The sequence below is a fragment of the Watersipora subatra genome, chromosome 4 (genome assembly GCF_963576615.1).
Source record: "Watersipora subatra chromosome 4, tzWatSuba1.1, whole genome shotgun sequence".
Classification (NCBI taxonomy): Eukaryota; Metazoa; Bryozoa; class Gymnolaemata; order Cheilostomatida; family Watersiporidae; genus Watersipora; species Watersipora subatra.
Window position 1 is genome coordinate 43,304,566 of NC_088711.1, and position 24,421 is coordinate 43,328,986.

Sequence of the window (24,421 nt, forward strand, 5' to 3'; positions counted from 1 at the left end):
TAGATATAGAGAGATGTAGTTGATATAGAGTCTATGAGAACTCTAGTGTCTTAAAAATAACTATTATAGGGTCCACACAAAGCGCATGTTGAATGTAGATTATACAGCAACTACCAGTTATTAATACATATGAAAGGCTGGTATCTAATAACTTTTTTCAAGTGGGGACAACATCTGCACGCTACTATTGCTATAAAAACAAATAAATACTGCTACAATAAGTCAATGCTCCTCAGTTTGCTGATGTAAAAAATCAGCTTTCTAAACAAAAAAAAGCTACTCACTTGAGAACACTCAGGCTATCCACCCGACCTTCCTTAAGCAGGATGATTCGGTCATCTATTTGTAGGTCAGAAAACCCTGGCAAGCACTTCACATAAGACGCTAAACCGTGAAAATTCTTCTCAGTCTGAAATGCCCACGCATCAAATACCATATTATGAGCGGAAGAGGTCTCATCTTGGGCGTGGTAGCTCATCTCAACGAGGTTAGCGTTTATAGTATCGACCCAGTTCTTGGCCTCCTGGTTGGGCGAATGTCCGGGAGAATATAGGACCAAAGAAAGAGGGCTCTCTTGGTCGGCAAGCATCTCACGTACCCTCATATCGATCTTTTCCTTGCCCATGTAGAACTCATAGACAGAGAGGAAGCTCTGTTCAAACTGCTCAAATAGCATGGCAACTGTCTCGGCACACTGTTGCACTTCATAGTGTAGGCTTACGTTCACCTCTGCCTGTCTCCTCCGTATTTCCTTTGTGTCTTGCGTGCGCTTCTCATATGTGTACCGTCCCTTACGGCAGCCTGCAACATAATCAGTCGCTAACAGATTTTAGCCGCACCTTTACCAAACCTCTTGTGTGGTCAGCTTTTTCTTTGCTTATCATCCATGACAACTATTGCTGACAGACAATGCTGTCATAACTGAATGCTTATGCGCTAGTGTGGTACCCCAACAGTGGCGGATTTAGGAAAAAAAGTGTGTGGTATAAAATTTGTGTAATATATCTAGGGTGGGAAGGGGTGCGGTCAGGGCACCCCCTTCGCCTGACCCTCGCTAGCGAAACTTTTTGAAATTTAGGCATCTTAGAATGAAGGAGAGGTGTGTTTGAGCCCAAAAAAGTGTAATCATTTTTTTGCAACAAACAACAAGTTTAGAGATAAAAATTGACATTAGATATGATTAATTAAATTGGTGTTTTATAATGTTTATTATACTATGTATATCAAAATTACATGTGAACAGAAAGTTTACAAACAATTGTGCAATAAAATAAAATCGAGATTCCAAACGCGTAAGCAAGGCAAACGTCTATTATGTACATGTACATCTATTAATGGCTACAAACTGATACAAATGCAGAAGAAATACTGAATAATGTTTGTCTTCAAACAAAGATATACAGCATGTTGTTTAGGTGACTAGACAAACTGTCTGCAAAACTACGAAACAGCAAAGAGAGGAAACACAATCCATCACCACAAGGACAACTCCATTGTCATTCTTCTTGGCTTAGCATTAGGCTTAACTACAACTCAAGAAGACTGGGCTAAAATAAAAAGTCTTTCAGATTTTTTATTCTTTCATACAAAAGTGCATTACATTCCACTGTCCCAGCTTCTATCATTCATTCTCTCTAATTTTCTCCCTCTACCATCCATTAACTGACCAGTCCAGTTGTGCTGGTATGGCTATAATAATTCGACCAACATCATGAGTCTACTAACTCATGAATTCAGGTCAAGGTTATTAAAACTTGATCATTATAGCGAGCCCTACTAGGGCGTTTTTGTTCAGTACCTTCCAAAACAAGTTTTCAGTGAGATTAAATGTAATTCACTCAATTCTTAATATATTTTAAACCTTTCTTTTTTAATTTTTTTGCCATATTTAGAGTGGTGCATTTGCACCATGTGCGCCACAATAAATCCGCCCCTGCCCAAGACCTTAGTCGCTTTATTTGAATTATTATTGTCAGCATAACGTAACAGTACTATTAACATAATTCACAACTCATTCAGCTAAGTGTCAGCAGATACCTTTTTTTTATAGAAATTTTGAGTAAAATTACAGTAATACTTCAACTTACGAGTGCTCCAACGTACGAGAAACGAGCCAGCTTTCAAGCAAGTTTTAGCACTAACATACGAGCCTTGTTTGAGATACGAGCACTTGAGTCAGTTGCCAAGTATGCCGGAGATGTTTTATGAGAACAGCATCACTCTGTATTTTTCAACTGCTCAGGTTATACTGTTGTACCGTGTTTTTTTGTGCACGATTTTCTGTGCAGATTTATGTGAATTAAACGTACTGTGCGTAGACCAAAAGTTTGCCAGTAAAATGAAAGATAATACAAAGAAAAAGCAAATGATAACAATTGATATTAAACGGAAAAAATATTGAAAAATATGCGAAATGTGTATGCGTGATTGAGCTAGCTCGGCAATATGACAGAAATACATTCATAATTATCAAACGGAAGGATTATATTCAGGGCATTTAGTTCGCAAAAGGACTAACCATAGTTTCTAAACGGTGCAGCGATCTTCACGACCGCTGATGGCATTGGACAAACAATTGGCTGGTGACAGCGTAACTGAAACGATGCTATGTGAAAAGGCCGGCGCTATCTATCCAAACTGTTTAATAGACATTCGGACAAGCTGGCTAGTGGTCGTGCATTAACCATTTGTGACGACACCTGTGTTCGTCCTAATCGCAACATGTTGCAAGGGCGACAAAGACAAACGTCCTTAGATAGATTTATCTTAAAACGGCCGGCTAGTCGTGAAAGCGAAAAAATAGGAAAAATTTCTCGCTAACTAGCGAGAAACTTCAAACTATGAACGCCGAAGAAATTTTAATTACGTTTAGTTGAAAATGAAAGTTTGCTTTTAGGTTTGCTTCTAAGTTTGTCTTTTAACACTTTGATAAAATCCAAATTTATCAAAGTCAAATGTTGTAACGAAGGATAACTTATATCTCCCTCCCTGGCAAATGCGAGTGTTAACTGCTATTGTATGTATTTAATTTTACATTTTAATTAATCACATTTCCTTGCATTATTTTTTATTTGTTGCTTTTTAAAAGCATGTAGTACGTAAGGAATAACATAAGTACGTAAGAACAATAACCAACATGTTCTTTCTGTTACAATATCTTGTTTTGAGTGTTTTATTTGCTTTTTTTAGAGTATGGAAACCAATCAATATATATTTAATTGTTCTATATATAAATAAATTGCACCAACATGCGAGTAAATTGACATACGAGCTCAGTCTCGGAACGCATTAAGCTCGTAAGTTGAAGTATGACTGTAAATAGCAGTCCATTAAACAGGTTGCAAATATATCACAGTGATACTTACAAAGAACACAATCATTTAATTCATTATAACTATCGCTAGAAGAACAGCAGACAACTCTACATGTCGCGAATTACTGCAGTTGTTTTAGGAACATCTGTAAATGCTGGTTTGAACCAATATTACGATAATCCCTCGAGCATTTGGTGAGCAAGTAATAAATTTATGTGTATTCGTCTTACACGCTTCCAATTCAAACAGAAACAGACTTAGCGGTGTAGTGCCGAAAGTTCAGTAAATATATAACTATACCTCGAACACTCTTATATAATAATGTACATTTTTCAAAGTTGTGGTACGAGGTAGTACTCTCTGATGAGCCACACACCGTTGCTACATGCATTGAAAGTATTGAGACTTTAGAACCACGCACCTTCCTTAGCCATCCCTATCTGAAGACATTTCTTACGTCTGCAGTCAGAGCAAGAAATCTTTCCAGTTGGATTCTCAGCGCACTTGCCGGCCACTTGACAAGGTTTTATAGCATCCTCCTGTCCGATGGATCTCCGGAAAAATGCCTTACACGCCTCACATGTATTTGCTCCTGTTAAGAGAAATGTGCTAGTAGGTATATATACATATATATGCAAAGCTTAAAACAAGATTGGGGGTGTGTGTTGTGGGTGTATATACGGTATGTATATGTACATATATTTATGTATATACAGATATACAAGTATATACGAATATATATGTGTCTATATATAGTCATACCTCGAAATACGAACATAATGCATTCCAGGACTGAGCTCGTATGTATCTAAATGCAATATTTCCTATATAAGATATCTAAATACAAATTAATCCATACCCATACTATGAAAGAACCATCTAAGACAGAACATTACGATGAAAAAACCTGCTTTTAATGGTTGTAGTTGACTACCTACACTCACATAGTAACAAACAGGTAACCTAATAGCAACCTACCTACTTGCTAGTTATGATCTGTAATAAAATGTAACATTACTATGTACAGTGCTGTATGGAGTTCCTACCGTCGAGACAGACGTAGCGGCTAACGGCGGTGTGAGAGAGACTTGACAGCAACACGTTATATCAGAAAAATTATCTGATATACAATTATATGACTTTAAATCGTTTTAGTGTTGGCATCATAAGGCGAAAATATATTGTAGAGTGGTTTCGAAACCCATAGTAATTATTTAATGCAAACACTCCCTGGTAAAAATCATCAAATTCGTCATCATTAAAATTTAGTAACAAAACATTATATTAACCTTAGTAACTACGATTACCTACAGTAACTGTAGTGTATTTTGTGGTTATGATCTGCAAGAAAATGTAACATTACAATGTACCATGTGCAGTACCTCCCGTGGGGAGTTCTTACCTTTGAGACAGACGTGTAACATGAATGCTGAATCTAACTTAAATGAATTTATCTTGCTAAACAGATACTTGCTAACTTGAAGGTTTTAGTATGTATTTTAGTAAACTTTAAAAATTTTTAAATTTTTATCATTTATCTGTTTGCGAATCTGTTTTCACTGTAACTGTCATTCAGCTTGTGCAATCGGGAAACGGGTATACAGTATGGGTAAGAGCGATAGAATTGTAAGAACTGCATAGACTTGTAGTTAGATGAGAGGTTTACAAACTTACAAATTTAACATTACTATGTACAGCGCTGTATGGAGTTCCTACCTTCGAGACAGACGTAGTGGCTAATGACGGTGTGAGAGAGACTTGACAGCAACACGTTCGGTACACTAAACTTTTGTGATAGTGTGTAACATGACCTAAACTTTGAATTTAATTTATCGTAAAACCTCTATTTGAACGCCACCTTTATTTGACTGCCACTTTAAGAGAAGGGTTGAGAAATACAGCAGCACCCTTTAATTGAACACCACCTCTATTTGACTGCCACTTTGACATTTGTTAATCTTTACGAAACCATAATATCAAGTGATCAGTAGGAAAATGTCCACAAAATGGCACTAATAATAAATGGGTTACATTAATAACAATCAATTCTTTCATTGTTGCTGTTCGTATCGAAGTTCGTTTTCTAATTCCAAAGCTTTACGGTTTTTTGTAAAAACTTTGAAAACCAAAGCATAGAAATAATTAATAACTGTATCAGGATAATAGCACTTCCTTGTTTATTTGCTGTCGCGATACTTCGATGTATGTAAAAAACTGTTCAGCAACTACGATGGAATCTGTACTACTATTTTGAGACTTAAACTTCTGCTTAGAGTGCAAGTTTACATGTGGGTAAAACTTTATACAGTCAAACATGGATAACTCGGCCACGGATAGCTCGAAAACATGGTTAATTCGAACGGTTTCTTTGGTCCGTTCCCACGTAATGATAAATTGCTATAGATAACTCGAACTCAACACTGTTAATTCGAACTGTTTTTTTGCCCAACGGCTACCGAAACGGTTGTTATCGCTTTAGAAAATCACTTTATTCAAAGCCATAGAGGTAAACCTCATCTTTTCGTAATTCATAAGCGTTGTTATTACCACCATCGGCAAAATAATTTTGTCAACGACTTTTCTAAAGGTTTGGTCAAATTTGATTTATACTGCTATACGATTAATAGCATGGGCTTGCCGGGTCACGCGCGCAAGGATTTTCGCCACGCACATACAAAACAAAAACAGCATGTTGTTTTGTATGTGCGTGGCGAAAATCCTTGAGTGCGTGACCCGGCTAGCCCGTGACGAATAGTTTTCCGACGTTGATTCCGTGTTGAATCAACGTCGGAGTGTAGAATGTTTAAAACGTCTTAAAATTGTTTTTATTAAACGTATACGTTGTCATAGCTAAAAAACTATTCATCGTTTGACCTAAACACAGAATACGTGTGTACATTCAATAACTATCCATTCAAAAAGCGTGAGTGATATACAATGTACCGTTAAACCTCGTAAAACTTTTAATTGAACTGCCTCGGAGTGTTGCTCTTAACGAATCCCAGGTAAAGTAAGGGATTTTTCTTTGGTAACTTTTTCTTGAAGTTGCATAAACTTCAAGAAAACTCGGCAAAATTGATCGTGGGTAAAACGCTCAAAAGAAAAAGATGTTTTTTCTTTTGAGCATTTCAACAACGATCAAGTTTTGCCAATGTCAAGCTAAAAAAAACGTCCTGGCAATAACATCACCTCAAACAACAAACCAATCTCAAGTGATAGAAAAATCTCTATACTTTTTGATAAAAACGTTTTAAACTTTACATTAGAAGCATTTAATTCGAAACAAGCCATTTGTGCTTTTGATTTATATTATAGTTTGCATATGTACATGTATCTACTAATAAATAAGTAAATACATGGACTTGTGACAGTGCTCTGATAACTAGAATGCTCTGATAATTCGAACACTTTTGCTCGGTCCCTTGAAGTTCGAGTTATCCATGTTTGACTGTATTTATATGCAAGAAAAGTGTATTATAAGTGGCAATGTAAAAGTTCCACTCAACTAGAAAAGTGTTTGGACGCTAATATCAACTAGTTCAGCAGTGTAGAAAAATAGTTCCGGTCAGAAGACATTGTGGATGGTATTGAACAGCCAGAAGATGAAATCATTTCAAATAGAAGCAACAAACAGAACAAAACTGGCAGAGCAAACAATGCAAATATTTTTGTTTCTTGTATGTATTGTAAATATACTTTGTTTGTGTCACTTGTTTTTTAATATGTACTAGCTGTGCCCCCCCCCCCCGGCGTTGCCCGGGTGATCAAAAAGTCTGAACAGAAAATTGATTTGTATTTAACATATAACAAAATTTCCCATTCTAACTTTCAAACTACATATCATGAGAGAAGTGTTTTGTGTATTTGGAATAAATTAAGAGAAAATTAAAAACAACTGTAAAGGTTTTAAAACTTTGTCAAACGACTGTAACTTTCAAGCTATTAGCCTGGCACAATGCCAATGAAAAATTTCAGTAAACTGCTAGGCTTCAAATGCCGGTAGGCAATGACATTGAGTCAGCATTGCTGCCCAGATAGGCTACTCTAATAATAGCTATAGCCGGAATGCAGACAGACATACGGACATACTTTGAGAAATATATATATATATAGATTTGTAGCATTTGATAGATTATTTTGAATAAATTATAAATTTGCAGATTTATCGCATATTATTTGATAGCATAGTTGCCGTTATATAAACTCAGCTTTCGATGGATCGACGCTCATAATTCCTCTTCTATTGCATATGAAAAGCCAGTTTTGGCTGCAAACTGTAGCAAACATATCAATGAGAGCATTGAGCTTTTAAGCAACATTTTTAAATATAGTTAGAAAATAAAAACGTTCTAATTTAGAATGAAATAAAATATTGAAAGCTCCACCAAATTACAACACAGGCTATAAGATCATCGCAGGTTAATTGCGAGCAGTAGATATCAACTGGTACAGATATTTCTAAGCTTCCCAATGCATATTTATTTAGAAATCTATGACAAGTTGGAGGTAAGTTATAGCAGATTTATTATATCCAAAAGGGTTAATGTCACACCGTTCAAAGAAAAGTGTAAAATATAAGCGAAATTTGCTTCGGCCATAAATTTACCTTCCCAAAATTCTGACGAGCTTTTTGAAAAGTACAACGCCACCCTATATTTGAACGACGCCTCTAATAAAACGCCACTATAGAGGAAGGGTTGAAAAATAGAGCACCACGGCGTTCAAATAGAGGTTTTACGGTATATTTTTGTTTTACTTTATTTAAGGCATCGAGATTTTTTGCAGCATAAATATTGCTGTCTAGAAAAAAGTGAAAAATCAATTTAAATTGACTATGAAGGTGTTCTTAATGTCAACTTAACATAAACTTACTATTATCTTGAACCATAAATCAAGTGAGAGTGATATGAACAAAGAGAAAGGTTGTTGATACAAACCAATAATATCAGTTACTTTACCCTGGTTAAACTAAAAAAGTAAGTCAAGCCATTCCAAGGAGGCTGTTACGGGGATTTTACGTTATACGAATAGTAAAACATTTAAATTCCATAATCCGTTTTAAGATCATCCTAACCTTACTTCTTTGGCTCTTCAAATAAGAATAAACCTATTTACATTGTAAGAGCGCCTACTATATATAAATATATATATACTCATATAACACACAAGACTATCAGACCCTCCATATCTACTAATGATATCTGGTTTTAATCTTCGTAATATCACGCATTCATAACGTCCAGATGTGAAGGCAGCGCTACATTTATTTAGTTGACACAAGGTTCTCTGTAAGTCATCAACCTAACCTCAGTCTACTCTTAAGGTACAAACACACTAGGCGATTTTATTGCATGTGTTATGAGGAGCGCAGAGATATCGCTGGCGTATGTCTAAACACTTGAGCGATTCACCAGCAAACGATAACACGGGCAAGCTCACAAATTGCCAATAAAATTCCGTATCATGGTATCCGTATCTCTAAAGAAAGAAACTTCTTTGGAGTTGTTAATAAATTTAGGTAAGTCAGTATGGCGCCTTCTAGGCAACGACGTGAACAACCTCCGCTTTTGTTATTAGGCCTATATCACTCTCACGGAGTGTACACAACAAAAAGGCATAAGAAAAAGCGATTATTGTATTTTTAACAGTAATATTTTATGATTTTTATGTATAGTTTACTTTATAGTAGTTTTTATATTTAAAATATTAAATATTTACCATTGTCAAGATGGTCAACTTGTGCAACGATTGACTCCAAATGTTGGTTTTCAACTGGGTTTTTCTTGTAATTTTTGTGTGTTGTCATACAGGACAGGTCGTGCTTTTATTAAATTTGTGAACAATTCAGTGTTCGTTCTGATGATGTTTTAATCGTAATAAAATAGCAAAATGTTGCTGCTCAACATCGATAAGAAATAATTACCCGCCATAAAAATGCATTCTGGTAAAAACCAATCAATCGGAATGCATCGCGCTCGCAATAAAGTTGTGAGAAAGAATGTCTAGCGTTATCGCTCTGCATGAGCTCGCTGAGCGAGTTCTAGCGCAGATTAGCGCCACGCAGCGCAATATCGTGGTAAATATCGCTTGGTGTGTTTTCACCTTTACAATTACAGCCACAAGTCAAAAAAGAAGAACAACAACACTAACCTAGTCGTGACAAAAATCTTTTTATAATAAAGTGCAAATCATTAAAACAAGGCCAAGGCATATATTCTGATGTAGGATCTTGTCGGACAAATTTGAGGACTGATGGAGAACTGAGGACTAGGACTTACCATAATGATAACCAGAGGCTGTGGCGTTGCACACTCTGCATGGAGGAAGAAATGTTGGTAAAACAGACGCTTTCTTCTTCTTTTTTAACTTGCCTGTAGGAGACAGCTTGGAGCCTCGCCCATCCGCACCTGGGATGCTCAAGGTCAAATCTACTGCGTCACTTACTGACATCTTATCCAGTCATCTAAAAGAGAATATGGATAGTTCCTGCCAAGTCATTACTAGCCTTCGATTTTCACTTGTGTACTGTTTTGTTCTGACCCAAAGCAAACGGTTATTAAAAATTTCATTGAAATTAATCTTTTACTGGTGATATACTGTCGACAAGTGATTCTCAACACATTTTGAGATGCGGCATATTTCTTACAAAAATTTGCAAAATCCTGACGCACACCACCAAACAAAAAACACCGAATGACACTCTACATACATAAATACATATGGTCTTTTACTGTATTTATACACTCACATAAGTGTGAAAGCTGAGCCAGATGAATAAAATTGGAAAAAAGGTCAAACGACATAGGAAGTTCTGGGTCACCTTTCGGAGACTTGGTATAATTGTGCCAATCTGAGAGAAAAACCTTTTGATACACCTTTTGGCACACTGACACTCAAACCAACTCCACTAATTATTAAGATGCCATTTTTGTTTTTACTTTATTTTAAACATATACAATATGGTTTTTACTTTTTCTTCGCAGGATAAACCTTCTCAACTAGAAAAAAAGTAAAAAATTGATTTAAATTGACATAAGTGAAAGGGATTAAAAAAAATGATAAGTCCGTATAAACTAATAATACCACAGTTACTGTACCGTGATTAAATTAGATAAGTTTTTTCTTATTTGAAGGGCCAAAGAAGTGGGTTTTGTACTATCTTGGAACGTATTAGGCAATTTACATGCATTTTACAGTTCGGAAAACGTATAATTCCTATACAGTGGACCCTGGCCAGTTTACGAAGATTGTCGGCAATCTTCCTAAACTGCACAAATAGTTATTCTCTCTGTTTCATGACAAAAAAAGGCAACTGACAGACAACAGCCAACAATAATATAGATGAAGTTCAAAAAATGATTTTTTGATTATTTCCATGGCAAACCCATTGATTCATCATGGCACACCACGGTGCTGCGGTATGCTGGTTGAAAATCAGCGCTATAGACCAGTAGAAGGATGGGGCTTTAACAAGGCCCCTTATTATCGAAGAGGTATGCCAAGATGGATCATCGAGGTCTACCTACACTAATAACTAGTAGTTATTTTCTATATGCAACCTTCCACACTAAGTGATCTACACAATCATTCTATTAATTAGATAAAAATTTGCAAATGAATCCAATTATAACTTTTATAACATTGAGCGAACACACCTGTGATAGGGTAGGCAGCTAGGTAATAGCCTACAAACCTTAAATATTCATTATGAAACCAGATTGTTTGTCAATTATGCTTTGTATAGGCAATATCATACTGGACTAGGTCTATATGACCCAGTTCTCATGTACCATCGGCTACTCCAAATCATCACAAAAACTACCATAATTTTTCCACAATTGTTGGGGATACTTATTTGGAATCTGCATGCCAGACACACCCTACTTGCATGCCTCATATCCTCTCCAGATAAAAAATCCAAAAGCACCCTAAACGAATCAAATTCTTTTCTAAACCAACAAATAAACTATAATATCTATAAGCGTCAGATCAGAGGCAATAATATTTAGCAGCTTCAGAATTGAAATGCCCTTAATGACAATGATATTATATATAGTATTATGTATAATATAAAAATGTAAAAACTAAATAAAACAACACAATATACGTAAAAAATAAACTAAATTCAAACAATAATCAATAGCTTGCATTGGCAGCTTCATTAGTGAATTTAAATTTTTGAAAAATTTACGGAATCACCAGCATTTCTAGCTCCGCTCCTTTAGATAGGTAAAACTTTTGTTACAGAAAATCTACTCCCTAAATTGCTGTTTAGATCGTGATTATTGTGTTCATAAAGTAGGACAAAATTAGTAAAAAAGTTTCACTTTCACCAAAACATAGCTTTATAACATTAAATGCAACATGTTCCACATCAAATACAAAACAAACTAATAATGTAAACATATGGTAGAGTCAAACATTGACATACAAAATGAATCCATTCCGATATTTTCTTGTCGAAATTGTGGAAGGCATGTAATGCATTTTGCTTAATTTCATTCTAGAGCCCAAAAGCAACAATAAATACCTCAAGTAATTACATATAGCATTAACACAAATGTATTATATATAACTATGTAAATAAAAAATATATTATATATTTAAAATTGAATAACTAAAGTAATAATCCGTGAAAAAGTCTTCATTGTACTATCACCTTTGTTGGCACAGAGAGGTAAAATGAGATGTAGCCATGACGATACAGAAAAATGACGCCGTGTATATAAAGATTGCGACAGAGATATGAAGCTTGTCTAACTTAAGACTATGCGAACTTTAAATTAACTTATTTACATGTATTTATATATATTTTAGTTTTCATATTTTACATAAGTAAATATTTTATCATTTATTATCTTGGCCAGCCTCTCCACTTTCGCTCGTTTTAAGCATTATTTTCTTTGAATCACCATTACTTTCTTTCTTACAACAACTATGACACTCTTGAGATTTTTCAAATATTTAATTCAAAGATGTTGTTTGCTCAAGTTTTCATTATTTGTAATTTTAATGCTAAAAAACATTCTTTTCCTTTTTCACCCTATTAGTACTCAAAATAGTATTTTTAAGATCCACAATTTTAAAAATAAAAAAGGTATCAATCACAATTTAGTATTATTTGAGAAACATAGGACCATAGGAAGGAAAACTGGATATAAAATGCTGATTTACAAAACTGTAGTTTTGAGAAGGTTCGGATGTCACATATTGCAAATTACTTTGTACATCGGGCTAAATATGCTTCAGATTTTATGTTAAATATTAAAAAATTTGTTTGTTCAGGTGTTGACAAGTCTAGGTTTGCTTGCATCTGAACAAAAAAATCTTTAAAAGCAAACATACTTGCTGTCGGTATAAACATATCCACAATGTGCCCAGGTTGAAAATCTCTCTTCAGAGATTTACAGCCAATAATAAATAACTTCCATGGCTGCATGATAGCATCAAAAGCATCTGATTTCGTTACTTTGTATCACAAGTTATTAAATGTAAGTTATTAAATTTAATTAAATTAAAGTCATATGTAATTTAATTAAATTAAAGTCATATGTAATTTAATTAAATTAAAGTCATATGTAATTTAATTAAATTAAAGTCATATGTAATTTAATTAAATTAAAGTCATATGTAATTTAATTAAATTAAAGTCATATGTAATTTAATTAAATTAAAGTCATATGTAATTTAAGTTATTAAAGTACATACGACTTTGTCAACGTCTGATGAACTTATGACCTTGCTCTCAGAAAACTCCTAAGAAACTGGATCCTCTTAAATTTTGCTTCACAGTTGTACTGTTTGTATTAGAATATTTCTAGCATTAACCTAAACTAAACTTATTGATAGCGAGAAATGACAGACACTCTCGATTGTCTCAGCAATATGGATGTCTCATTACGCAATTGACCAGCAGAGAAAAGCATAACGCAAGGTGGTGCCAAGGCAGCTTATAGGCTAAGTGCACTCAACTGGATAAAGATCTTTTAATGAGGGGCCAGCGCCAGGTAATACATGTCAATCGGCTATTACTATTAGGCACAACATGACCTATCGACCCCGCCACTCTAAGCGTCTTTGACATTTAACTGCCGAATACGCAGGACGCTAGCGACAAGAGAAAGCAGGTTTATGGTTACATCATTTATCAGTATGGAATTTCAGAGATCCGAGAATACAATGCCAGAGGTGAGTAGACAGTTTATACTATATTGAAGATGTAAACGCAGAAACGTCAAAGCGTTTCGCAAGATAGTAGCTGAAGAAATAAGTTACTAACTAACAGAACACCCGACACACGACCTGCAAATCTAACGACATTGAGCATATAAAAAACTACATGATAATTAAATTGAAGCTGCTTCCTTCTACACAGAGATATCTAAATCACCAATTCAAGAGTAACTGCTATTAACTGTAGTAAATAGTTTTAATAAAAGTTTAATCGAAAATGGGCCACCAAAACACTGGAGAGGTTGCTTCCTTTCAAAGAGGGAGCTTGTCATACTTGGCTTATATTTGTTATCTGCAATTTTCGACACAAGAATTAAGGTGCAAACAGGTTGGATTTATCACTAACACACCAATTACCTCAGTGTCGCAGCCACACAAACAATATGTGCAGATTGGAGCATCTGTTAAATTTTCAATGAGATAATATCAGCCACACACAATTGGTAGAGTTAACGGTAACAATGGAGTGATTGCAAAATGGTAGATAAGTTTTTAGAAATGTCACCAAATCCTTTTTGGCTCAGAGCGACTGTTACTCCATAGTTGTGTAACCAAGAAATCAGCTCCGTATAAACAAACTAGAGGTGTTACAACTCCTTCAGTAAATGGCTTTTTAACCTGAATTTCATTAGCCACCACACTGAGTTGTTCCTTATCAGACGTTACATATCTACCGACTGTCTAATGGAATACAACCACAAACCCCCACAGTCTGAGCATTTTCAATGTTACTACTACTAGAAACGTAGCTTGTGAAAACAAAGAAATAAGATGAGACAAAACAGTGTCTCTATAATTATTTAGTAACAGTTGCAGTGATAACAAAGCTGCATTGCTATTGTGAAACCTATGATGGAGTACGAGGTTTAAAAAGCGTCTACAGCTGCCATTTACGCTGGCTCAGAATCCTCTTAAAGCCATTATTATGTACAAAAATGTACAGTAAATAGATATGTTAATATTCTGTGAAAATTTATTCATTTGAAAGTGTGTTAAGACGTCTAGTTCATGACCTCAGTTTTAACTTCAAACAATTTAAAGTGATCCGTAATGATTGGCAATTAATTCAAACATGTTTAACGGCGACTCAGAAAAGAAAATTCAGAAAAGTGATGGTAACAGCGGATCATGTACCGATTAAATAAAGCCAATAAATTACCCGTAGCTGTCCATTAATTTTTTGATTTGATGCTAATAGAACAAACCGACTGATAGTGACATTTGATATTGACAACCCTTCATTGGAAATTCATAACAGACTGCATGCCCAATTCAAATATCCATAAACATTCACTATGTTTCAAACATGCACGGATGATGCAGATTTGGAGTTGTGCGTACATTGACTTTATGAGGGCGTAAATGATTCATCTGATATGCGCATGTTGTGAATTAATACGGGCGCTTTGTTAAAAAAGATAAGGAATTCTACGCCAGAAGTCATAGCAGTGCACCAATATCTCGCCAAATCAAAATAGGAACAACTGAAGTGTGAAAATGTTTAAAATGGAATAGCTCTGTGACATTTTCTTGCGGATTCAAAAGAGCCATTCTTATCTTTCAGAAGCATAAAACATTCGATAAAAATTTGCGAGCAACCAAAGTCGCTTCACTTGCAGTTTCTATCTCAAGGATTAACCAAATCATGGAAACATAGAGATTGATGAAAGTTAAAGGGTGTAGTTAGAGGTAGATGAATGTAACGACTCAAATACTACTTGCCTAGAAGCTAGTAATCACAAATACATCGATGCCAGTAAACATAGATATATAAAATTATGACAGTAAACATCGAGCTTCTATTCCCACAAGTAGAGTAGCCTCCATTCTTCGCCCTGCTAAATGTAAACTCGTGTATGGATGTCTACCTTCTGAACACGACACATGGCATGTAACACTAGGATATTGAGCACATAAAAAACTACATGATAATAAATTGAAGTAACTCCATTCAACACGGAGACCTAAATTACCAATTCAAGATTAACCGCTGCAATTTAACAGTTGGAAATAATTTACCCTCTCGTTATATCACTGAATATTTAATGCCCATTTTCGCAAAAAAGAAAATTAGCATTTACTGAGCATCTTCAATAGTACAGCAATACTTATTGACCTACAAACTCAGCCTGTTGTATATTATTTCAGGGTAGTCTGGCTCAACACACTAGATGTCGCAATCACTAGTAATAATGAGCAGCTAAACCACCACATTATAAACAAACAGCAAAGCTACATGATACATATTGTGTGACTACTATAATTTTGAGAGGAGCGGCCATTTTAATAAAATTATAACGTTAGGCTAAGTTGCTGTATTCAACATGTCGGGATGTATTGGTCATGTTTGTTCCAGACAACTACCCAGACAGAGCGATTAATAAATGAACAGAGGTCCCAGACAGCTTCTAATATTTTCTAAGAAAACATGGATGGCATAACAAAAATGACAAAGGTTGTGTTGTTGAACATGCTACCCAACAACATAAACAAACAGTTGATGGAAACGAAGAGCATTAGGCGCCAACAAAGATGCTGGTACTCTGCATTCTGTCGTACAAGGATCTTTATTGCATATTCTATCTCAGAACTTTAACTTGTATGTTCAACTACCAGTCGGCTGTATTGTTGGGATAATAGAATGTGGTATTGCAAACCTCTTAAGCTTTCAAAATGAATTTGGTTGCAATATATGATGGGTGTATTATGCCGTGGTGCTTTACTAGTAAATTTTTAAAAGTAAGACGGAACCAAAAACGCTGTTGGTTGTCAACAATTTTGCAGATCTGAAATTTCAACGCTGGTTAAAGGCTTTTAATGCGGCATCCATTATTGCTGTCTAAATGTTAATTTCTATAAACACTGACTTTTTATGAACAGGATCTTCTTATTGACAGGATATCAAGTTAAAATGAACAAATACCGTGAAAACCGCAGAAACTAAATTTAGTAAAGAGAGTGAAAAGAAATCATCATGACAATACGTGAGGAGTAAAACGGAACACCAGATTGTCCAGGAGGATAGAAGAGATTTAATGGAGAGAAGTAAGCTGATATGTTACTAAGGTAAATAATTTAATACTATGGATTGTATGATGCATCATAAATAACTTTTCGCAGATTAAAATCAGGCATAGATGGTTAACAAAAAATTAGCTAAAAATGTAAGCGAAATTATGATAACTAAATACTTATTATTCAAGTAGCTAGCTAGTATCTTGAGACAGCACAAAGTCGCACCAAATAACAGTACCATTTATAAAACATGTACTGTTAAGGAGGTTAATTAATTTTGATATTTGCTTGCCAAGTTGAAAATTTTCAAAGCAAATCTTCTTATAAAAACACATTATATTTTGTTCAATTCATTTCAGAGCCCAAAAAATAGCAAAAAAGGTAATTACATCCGGAATTAATATAAATGCATTACATAAAACTATTTAAAACCTAATGGAAAAACCAAAATTATATGTAAAAACTAAATTAATGAGACAATAATTTGCGGTCTTTATTTGTTATTTTCCTTTACAGCAGCGAGAAAGCTGGTGTTTAATGAGTAATAAATATATCTGGTATAACTCAGTGTAACTTGAGAAAACAATGAAATTAACTTAGTTTCTATATTTTATATTAATTTAATGCTTTTTTATTTACAGAACATCATGTTAGAGATTGCTTCAGATGTTGAGACTAATACAGTATTTGGTTGAGCTATATTAAACTTATATGTAGAAATGTATGTAAATTAAACCTTATTGTAACCGCTAACTCAGGCAAAATTCATACAGAACTATTTACTGAGTCTACTTCTCAACTAAAAACACCTAGCTTATTCATATAGAAACCATAAAAAAGTGAGAAACTAACAACTTTGGCACCTAATTGCTTCTATCATTGTCTGCTAAAATAGACACGGATACCATTTATTTTAAAAGGAATCAGATAAAACTGGCTTTATTTACTCATTTTTCATGTTTGTGTTTTTTTCCGTTTAGAAGCATAAGAATAGTTTATTGGTGAGTTGTTCTGCGAACAACTCACCAATGTTCCAACTTACCAACTTGTTCAACAAAGTGAACAACGGAAAAGTTATCAATAAAAAAAACATGTATTTGTGTCAAAAGTGATGCACTAGTGAAGGATTTTTTTCTGAAAACAACTGGCTGTTTTGTGCTTTTTATACAATCTCTAACACTGAAGTTATTAAGGTAGTTATACCAAGCTATTTACCAGTTTACAAATAATTTATTTGTAATTAATAATTATATATAATCAATATGGTATGTAAGAGACTGCAATATATTCAAGTCCCTTTAAATTGTTGCTAGAGAATTAATAATCTGATATCAAAGAAAACGAATTCTCCACCGTATGGAATGTTTGCAAATATGGTAGATGGTGAATGTAAATAATTGCTAAGGAATAAATAATTGCGCAAAAATTATTTATTTAGTACTTCTGCAACTAGTGAAATTTTTAAAATTATTTATTTAGGTGAGGACCAATTTGTTACGGCACAGGAAGTCGAGCGACACAGTCTTGACAGCAACATCCTCTACTATAGCAGACTCTTCTGGCACTCATGCAGTTCTGGTAAAAAGTAGGATTGTTTGTACTGGCAAGAAACGTTTTCTTAGAAACCTTCAGATATTTGAATTTCTTTACATGAAACATAACGTAGTGCATTATCTCAAAATATTGATCAATGATGTCTAAATATGTCAACAATCTACATAAGTTAGGTAAGCTAACATAAGTATCTACATACAATCTAAATAAGTTTACATAGATAATAGATGTTAGAATGGCTTTCATATTTTGTATCTCGGTTCATAATATTTGCATCTTTTACTTTTTGCTTATAAACTTGAAATACTTTAAAGGTTGACTTGCAACAAAATTCACATTACAGTTATTTGATATGAAAAGATTCACCATGTCTTACTCTGTTGTGTTGTAGGTGCAAAATATGTGGAAAGGTGATTACAAGCTCTTAAAAGCTCAAAAACGAACAGAAAATCGCAGCCACACGAGACCGCCGTAGTTTGGATTCTCTTTCCAAAACGGCTCAAATGTGATGTAGTTGTGAGAGATGGTTTCTGTTTACACTTTACTAAATATTTTCACAAATATACTTCACGCATTCAATAAAACTATGTCTATTGTTCTTACGCGTCTGTTTTATCGTCATTGTAATGCTGTCACTTTTAGCTGTGATATCTTATAACTTACCGTAAAAATTCGGTTAAAAAAAATTTTTTAGCCTTAGCTTGAAGGAGTACATATCATTGTCTGATAATCATGACGAGCCTGTTGGTCACTTGTGATAATCGAAAAGTGCTGCAGAAATTATTTGCGAAGTATTGGATCACATGATTAGATTACGACTTGCCGATTAGACCAAACCGAAACAAAACTGCAAAGTAGCGAGCATCTATATTTGATGCGGGGTCTTTGGTAAAACCCGAAGTGTTTGTCATAAACTAGTGCTACGAAAAGTTTTATATTGAGCTTTTTATTGGCTTTTCAATTCACGTGAGAACATCACGTGACAAGACAATAGCCAAATTTCATGGCTACGTCATCGAAATAAAGAGATTCCAATCTACGGCGGCTTTTTGTTTTTGAGCTTTCAAGAACTTGTAACCACATTTCCACATATTTGGCACCTACAACACAACAGATTAAGACATGGTGAATCTTTTGATACCAAATAACTGTAATGTGAATTTTGTTGCAAGTCAACCTTTAAGAAACTTCAAAAATTTCGCCTTAGAAATTAATTTGAGAGTAGAGTGAAATACTTGCTCAAAGTTAATGTAGCATTTTGAAAATATCGTATTTCGAAGCACGACAAATAGAAGTTTGACTATATATTTGAGTTGTGACAGTTTAACATATTTTAAGAATGCTCCAAACCTTTAAATTGGTTTTTGCTCATCTAAATATCTACTGCAACATATAGACAAAGTACACAGCATGGAAGTCTATATATATATAAATCTCAAAGTCTGTGCGTATGACCGACTATAACGATTAAAATTTAGCAACGAAAAAAACCGCATTGCACTGGATTAGAACTTCAAACCACCAGTTCAGAAGGCACAATCTAACCCATTAAGCTACACAGGATACAATGGATTCATTGGGCAGATAGTCATTACATGAGTTAAAATACGCATACCAATGCTGAGTTACGAGCAATCTCACTAAAGCTTGCTCTCACGGCTCTTATTAGTAAGTTCAGCAGTACGTATACTAGCTTACTCAAATTAGCCAATGGCAACTACATTACCGGTCACTGTTTATAAGCTGTTGGTTTTATTACCCGTGCAAAGCTGGGAATTTGGCTAGTCATACAATATATGAATGAAAGCGAATTTTTTACATTATTTTCGTTCAAATTTGACCTATAGTTTGAATGATATTGATCATTCTTGAAGTGAAGTGTTCATTCTCCAAGCACCAATCTTGTGAAAGCTACTCTAGCTATACATGCTATTGAAAAAAATAATAAAATTAGCAATAAAATATCTAGGAGATTTTTTATGTTGAAAGCTTTTTTTATACTGAAATCACATCAAATTATTTTAAGAAGAGAGAATAATAGTGGTAACAGCCCTCTATTGTATAACACATTGTTTTGTGTTAAGAACTTTACAAATTTATAAGCAAAATCAATGTCAGTTTTAAGAATAGTGCATTAAACAACAAAAAATAGTCAAAACTGCTTACAACCACCTCAAACAAAAGGATTTATAAACATACCAATGGGATATTGTACAAATATTTGACTAGATCTGAAGTAATTTTCAACATGTGACATATTCAATTTATCAAAACAGTGCAGTTTCACTAGTGAAAGTTAAGTAACTGGTAGACCTTTAAAACAAAATCTAAAAAATTACAAAAATAAAAAGATAACTAAATTAATTCAGACTTTTCCTATGTGTAAGGAAGTCTATGTTAAACGAAGTTGTGCCACATCTCTATCATTGCCTATGAACTAATGCATCGTAAAACCTTTACAGTATTTCGTGGTTTATCATGGCTAAAGAGGACCAGAACCCCTGCAATTGATAAAAATTCGTGAAGCAGTGGCACTTCTATAACAATGTATGTATAATGAATATGAGAGCCTAAAAAATGACAAAAATGGTTAAGGTTAATGAAAAAGTATATATGTACATGTAAGAATTTGATTTTATAATCGCTATTATATTTAATACTATGCTCAATTACCCTAAGTAACACATATATCCTTTTATTAATCTTAAGCATTTTCTTAGTTTTATTAGGTTCATTAAACAATTTCAAGGGTAGAGGGGATTTAAGAGGCATTATGGAGGGTGTCACAAGGATTTTGCAGTTTTATTTTTACAATATATAACAGGAAAACAACAAACTACGAGACACGATCGCTACCACAATGATGCACACGAAGGGATCCCACAGAGCTGGAGTATGATACAAATTTATGGATTTTACTTAATTTGCTTTTTTAGTTCACCTATTGTTAATGAATAATTTTTACCCCGCGAAGTACTGAAATTGCAAAAACTGAAGCCGCAAAGTAACAAATGATTGCTGTATTACACTTATGTGTATCTACGGTAAAAGGATAGTAAGATCATTGTGTTAATGATTTGTATTACTTTACTAAATTAGTTTTTTATATTTGGTTTTACAACATCATTTTATTTAAAGGTTTACTTGCAACGAAATTCACGTTAAAGTATTACATTTGGTATCAAAAGATTCACCATGTCTGACTGTGCTGTGTTGTAGGTGCAAAATATGTAGAAATGTGATTACAAGCTCTTAAAATCTCAAAAAATGAACAGTTTATCGCAACCATCACGAAAACGCCGTAGTTTAGAATCTCTTTATTTCGATGACGTTTTCAAACATTGTGGTTATTGTTTCGACACATGATGTTATCGCGTGAATTGAAGGGCCAATAAAAGGCTCGATTGAAACGTCTCGTAGCACTAGTTTATGACAAACACATCGGGCTCTACCGGAAAGCCCGTATCAAATATAGATGCTCGCTACTTTACAGTTTTGTTTCAGCTTGATCTAATCATCTAGTCGTAATCTGATCATGTGACCCATACTTCCGGCCAAACAGCGTGAACAAATTCTGCAGCATTTTTCGATTATCACAGGTGACCAACAGACTCGTAATGTTTATCAGAGGATATGTATTCCTTCGAGCTAAGGTTGAACAATTAAATGAATTTTTACAGTAGGTTTTGAGATATCAGTGCTCAAAGTGACAGCATTACAATGATGATGAAATAGACGCGTAAGGACAATAGACATGGTTTTATTGAATGCGTGAAGTATATTTGTGAAAATATTTCGACGAATGTGGTTGCATGAAAGTGTAAACAGAAGCCATCATGTTCAATTACTACATCCCATTTGAGCAGTTTTGGAAAGGGATTCCAATCTACAGCGTTTTCATGATGGCGGCGATTAACTGTTCATTTTTGAGCTTTTAAAAGCTTGTAATCACATTTCCACATATTTTGCACATACAAAACAGCAGAGTAAGACATGGTGAATCTTTTGATTCCAAATAACTGTAACGTGAATTTTGTTGCAAGTAAACCTTTAAATAAAATACTAAATGCTAAATGACAGTCTAAATAAAAAATCAGAATACAGCAACAATAGTTTTCACCCTACCACGGTTTTCATTTGACAAAATTAATACAGTGGAGCCTCGCCATGCGACATTAATTTGTTCCGTTGTTGCCATCGTAAGGCGAAAATTTCATCATATAAAGGGGTATAGAAACCCATAGTAACTACCTACACTGTAATGCAAACACCCCCAGCAAAAAACGTCAAAATATTATAGACGTAATGTACATATTTAAAATTAGTAACAAAATAGTATATTACTTTAATAACTATAGTTACCTACAATAACTTTGGTGTATTTAGTGGTTATGATTATGATCTGCAATAAAATGTAACATTACTACGTATGTGCAGTAGCAGCAGTATGTACCGTAGTGGGTTCTTATGTTCGATACAGACGTATAACAGAAACTTTGAATTTAACTTAAATGAATTTGAAAGCTTAAAGCTACACTTTAGTATTATTTTACTAAACATTAATTTTGACATCGTCTTAATCTTTATTACCTGTTTCCAACTGCCTTTCACTATAACTTACAATGAATAATGCCGCACTAAGAGAGCGAGCATCATATATATCTTTTTTAGGCATTGTTGGAGGGATTTCAGCGAATAGCATATTGGAATCTTCATTATTACAATGTATGCAGCACACCGACTGCCACATTTGAATTTTGAGAGAAGTTTTTGTTGATGTCATATGGCAAAAAAATGCGGCATGACCCTCCATACAGCCCTCCGACGATAAACCATCATACACATGTAAAAAACTTGAACGCTGCATAAAACTTCCAAACCGTTCAAAATCAATGATGTCGTGTGTATACCCTGATACATACCTGTAAGTTTACACTTTTTTAATCCAAAACTTGCTGAAGCTAAGATAACAGGCTATGAACTTGACGTAATGACTGGCAATGATGAAACCACCTTGGAGGCTATGGAGCCAGGGAGAAATTGCTAAAGACACATAGAACACTAACTGGCCTATTAGTTTACAACAGTGACACCGACTAACTGCGATTGGCTAGGTCGAATGGCGGACCTAATGAGTATTGACTGGTTTATTTCCTGCTAACAGACCCTTTTGTGCAGGTGTGAACAAAGCAATAATCAGGACAATATCATTTTAACTCACAGACAATATCAATTTCATATGATTACTGACATAGATGTATATTTATAATTATTAATGTCTTGGTGTTAAAATTGCTTGATCACAACTATTAAAACTGTAAAAAACTAAAATAATTGTAGAAATATAAGTGATAAATCTATCTTAAAGTATTTTTAATAGTTGAAGGATTAATCCGATATTATGAGCAAAAAATAACAAGTAAAACAATCCATAGCTTGAGAAAAGTTTGTATATGATTTTTATAAGACATCGTACCATGTTTTCCACTGATTGATTATAGAGACACAAGCTAAAATAGATGTTGCAATAGTTGATGGAGCAATAGAAAAAATGGTAAGTTTTCTAGAGCTGATTAGAAACTCACTTACTGTCTGTTGAAATAGCAAGAAGTTGCTGGTTTTCTCGAGAGCTGCTTATCATGTTGTGTTATAAATTGCAAGTCTACTCAAGCTTGTACTAGTTTAGTCTAAACTTTATGTCAACTAATCAACTAAGGTTCACACCAGCTAGATGAAGGTTTGCAAGTAAAGAAATAAATAGAATTCTGGGTTATTGTCAACTCTGCCTGTTGTGTTAAAAGTTGGAAGCCCGTAAGTTTCAAAACTGCTTTTATATCATGCCGTGTGACCGTTTAGCAAAATTGATCGTTTTGTGATACCTCATCAGTATTATTTTTCAAAGTTTTATTTGTTCTCTCATTGTTTCGCTCGCATTAATTAGCACTCCGAATATATAAAAATATAAGAGATATCTATAGTTTTAAATAGCCGAATATCAGTTATCGAACTAACATTTCATAAATTATATCGTTTCACATTTATAAATAAAAATAAAATGAATGCTCAAGTATGATATAGATTGATCAACTGAACCAAAAAATAAACCTGGAAATAAATGGACCTCTTTTCATTCATCAAATAGTAGTGCTTGTGATGATGGAATGGGAGGTAGAATTGCCAAAATAAACAACCAATGTGGTTTTACACGCTAATTACAGACTTACTAAGGATTACCACAAATGAAGCCCCCAGAAGCGTTCTTATGTTACAACATAATACAACATATTATTATGGCTGCATTAATG

The 24,421-nt window shown here is 34.2% G+C and overlaps 2 protein-coding genes across 3 annotated transcripts in view; one reads left to right on the forward strand and one right to left on the reverse strand.

Moving 5' to 3' along the window:
• The window catches only part of LOC137395170 (uncharacterized methyltransferase YdaC-like), a 265,899-nt gene that overhangs the window by 84,872 nt on the left and 156,606 nt on the right, over window positions 1-24,421 (forward strand). The gene's annotated exons all lie outside the window — the stretch shown is intronic.
• LOC137392768 (peroxisome proliferator-activated receptor alpha-like) overlaps window positions 1-24,421 on the reverse strand; it is a 44,747-nt gene that overhangs the window by 14,493 nt on the left and 5,833 nt on the right. For both annotated transcript variants that reach the window (XM_068079089.1, XM_068079090.1), the window contains exons 2-4: window positions 9,593-9,777; window positions 3,736-3,906; window positions 285-801 (exon numbers count right to left, since the gene is read on the reverse strand). In XM_068079089.1, coding sequence (XP_067935190.1) covers window positions 285-801; window positions 3,736-3,906; window positions 9,593-9,764 — 860 coding nt within the window. In that variant the 5' untranslated portion in view covers window positions 9,765-9,777. The remainder of the gene's footprint in view (window positions 1-284; window positions 802-3,735; window positions 3,907-9,592; window positions 9,778-24,421) is intronic.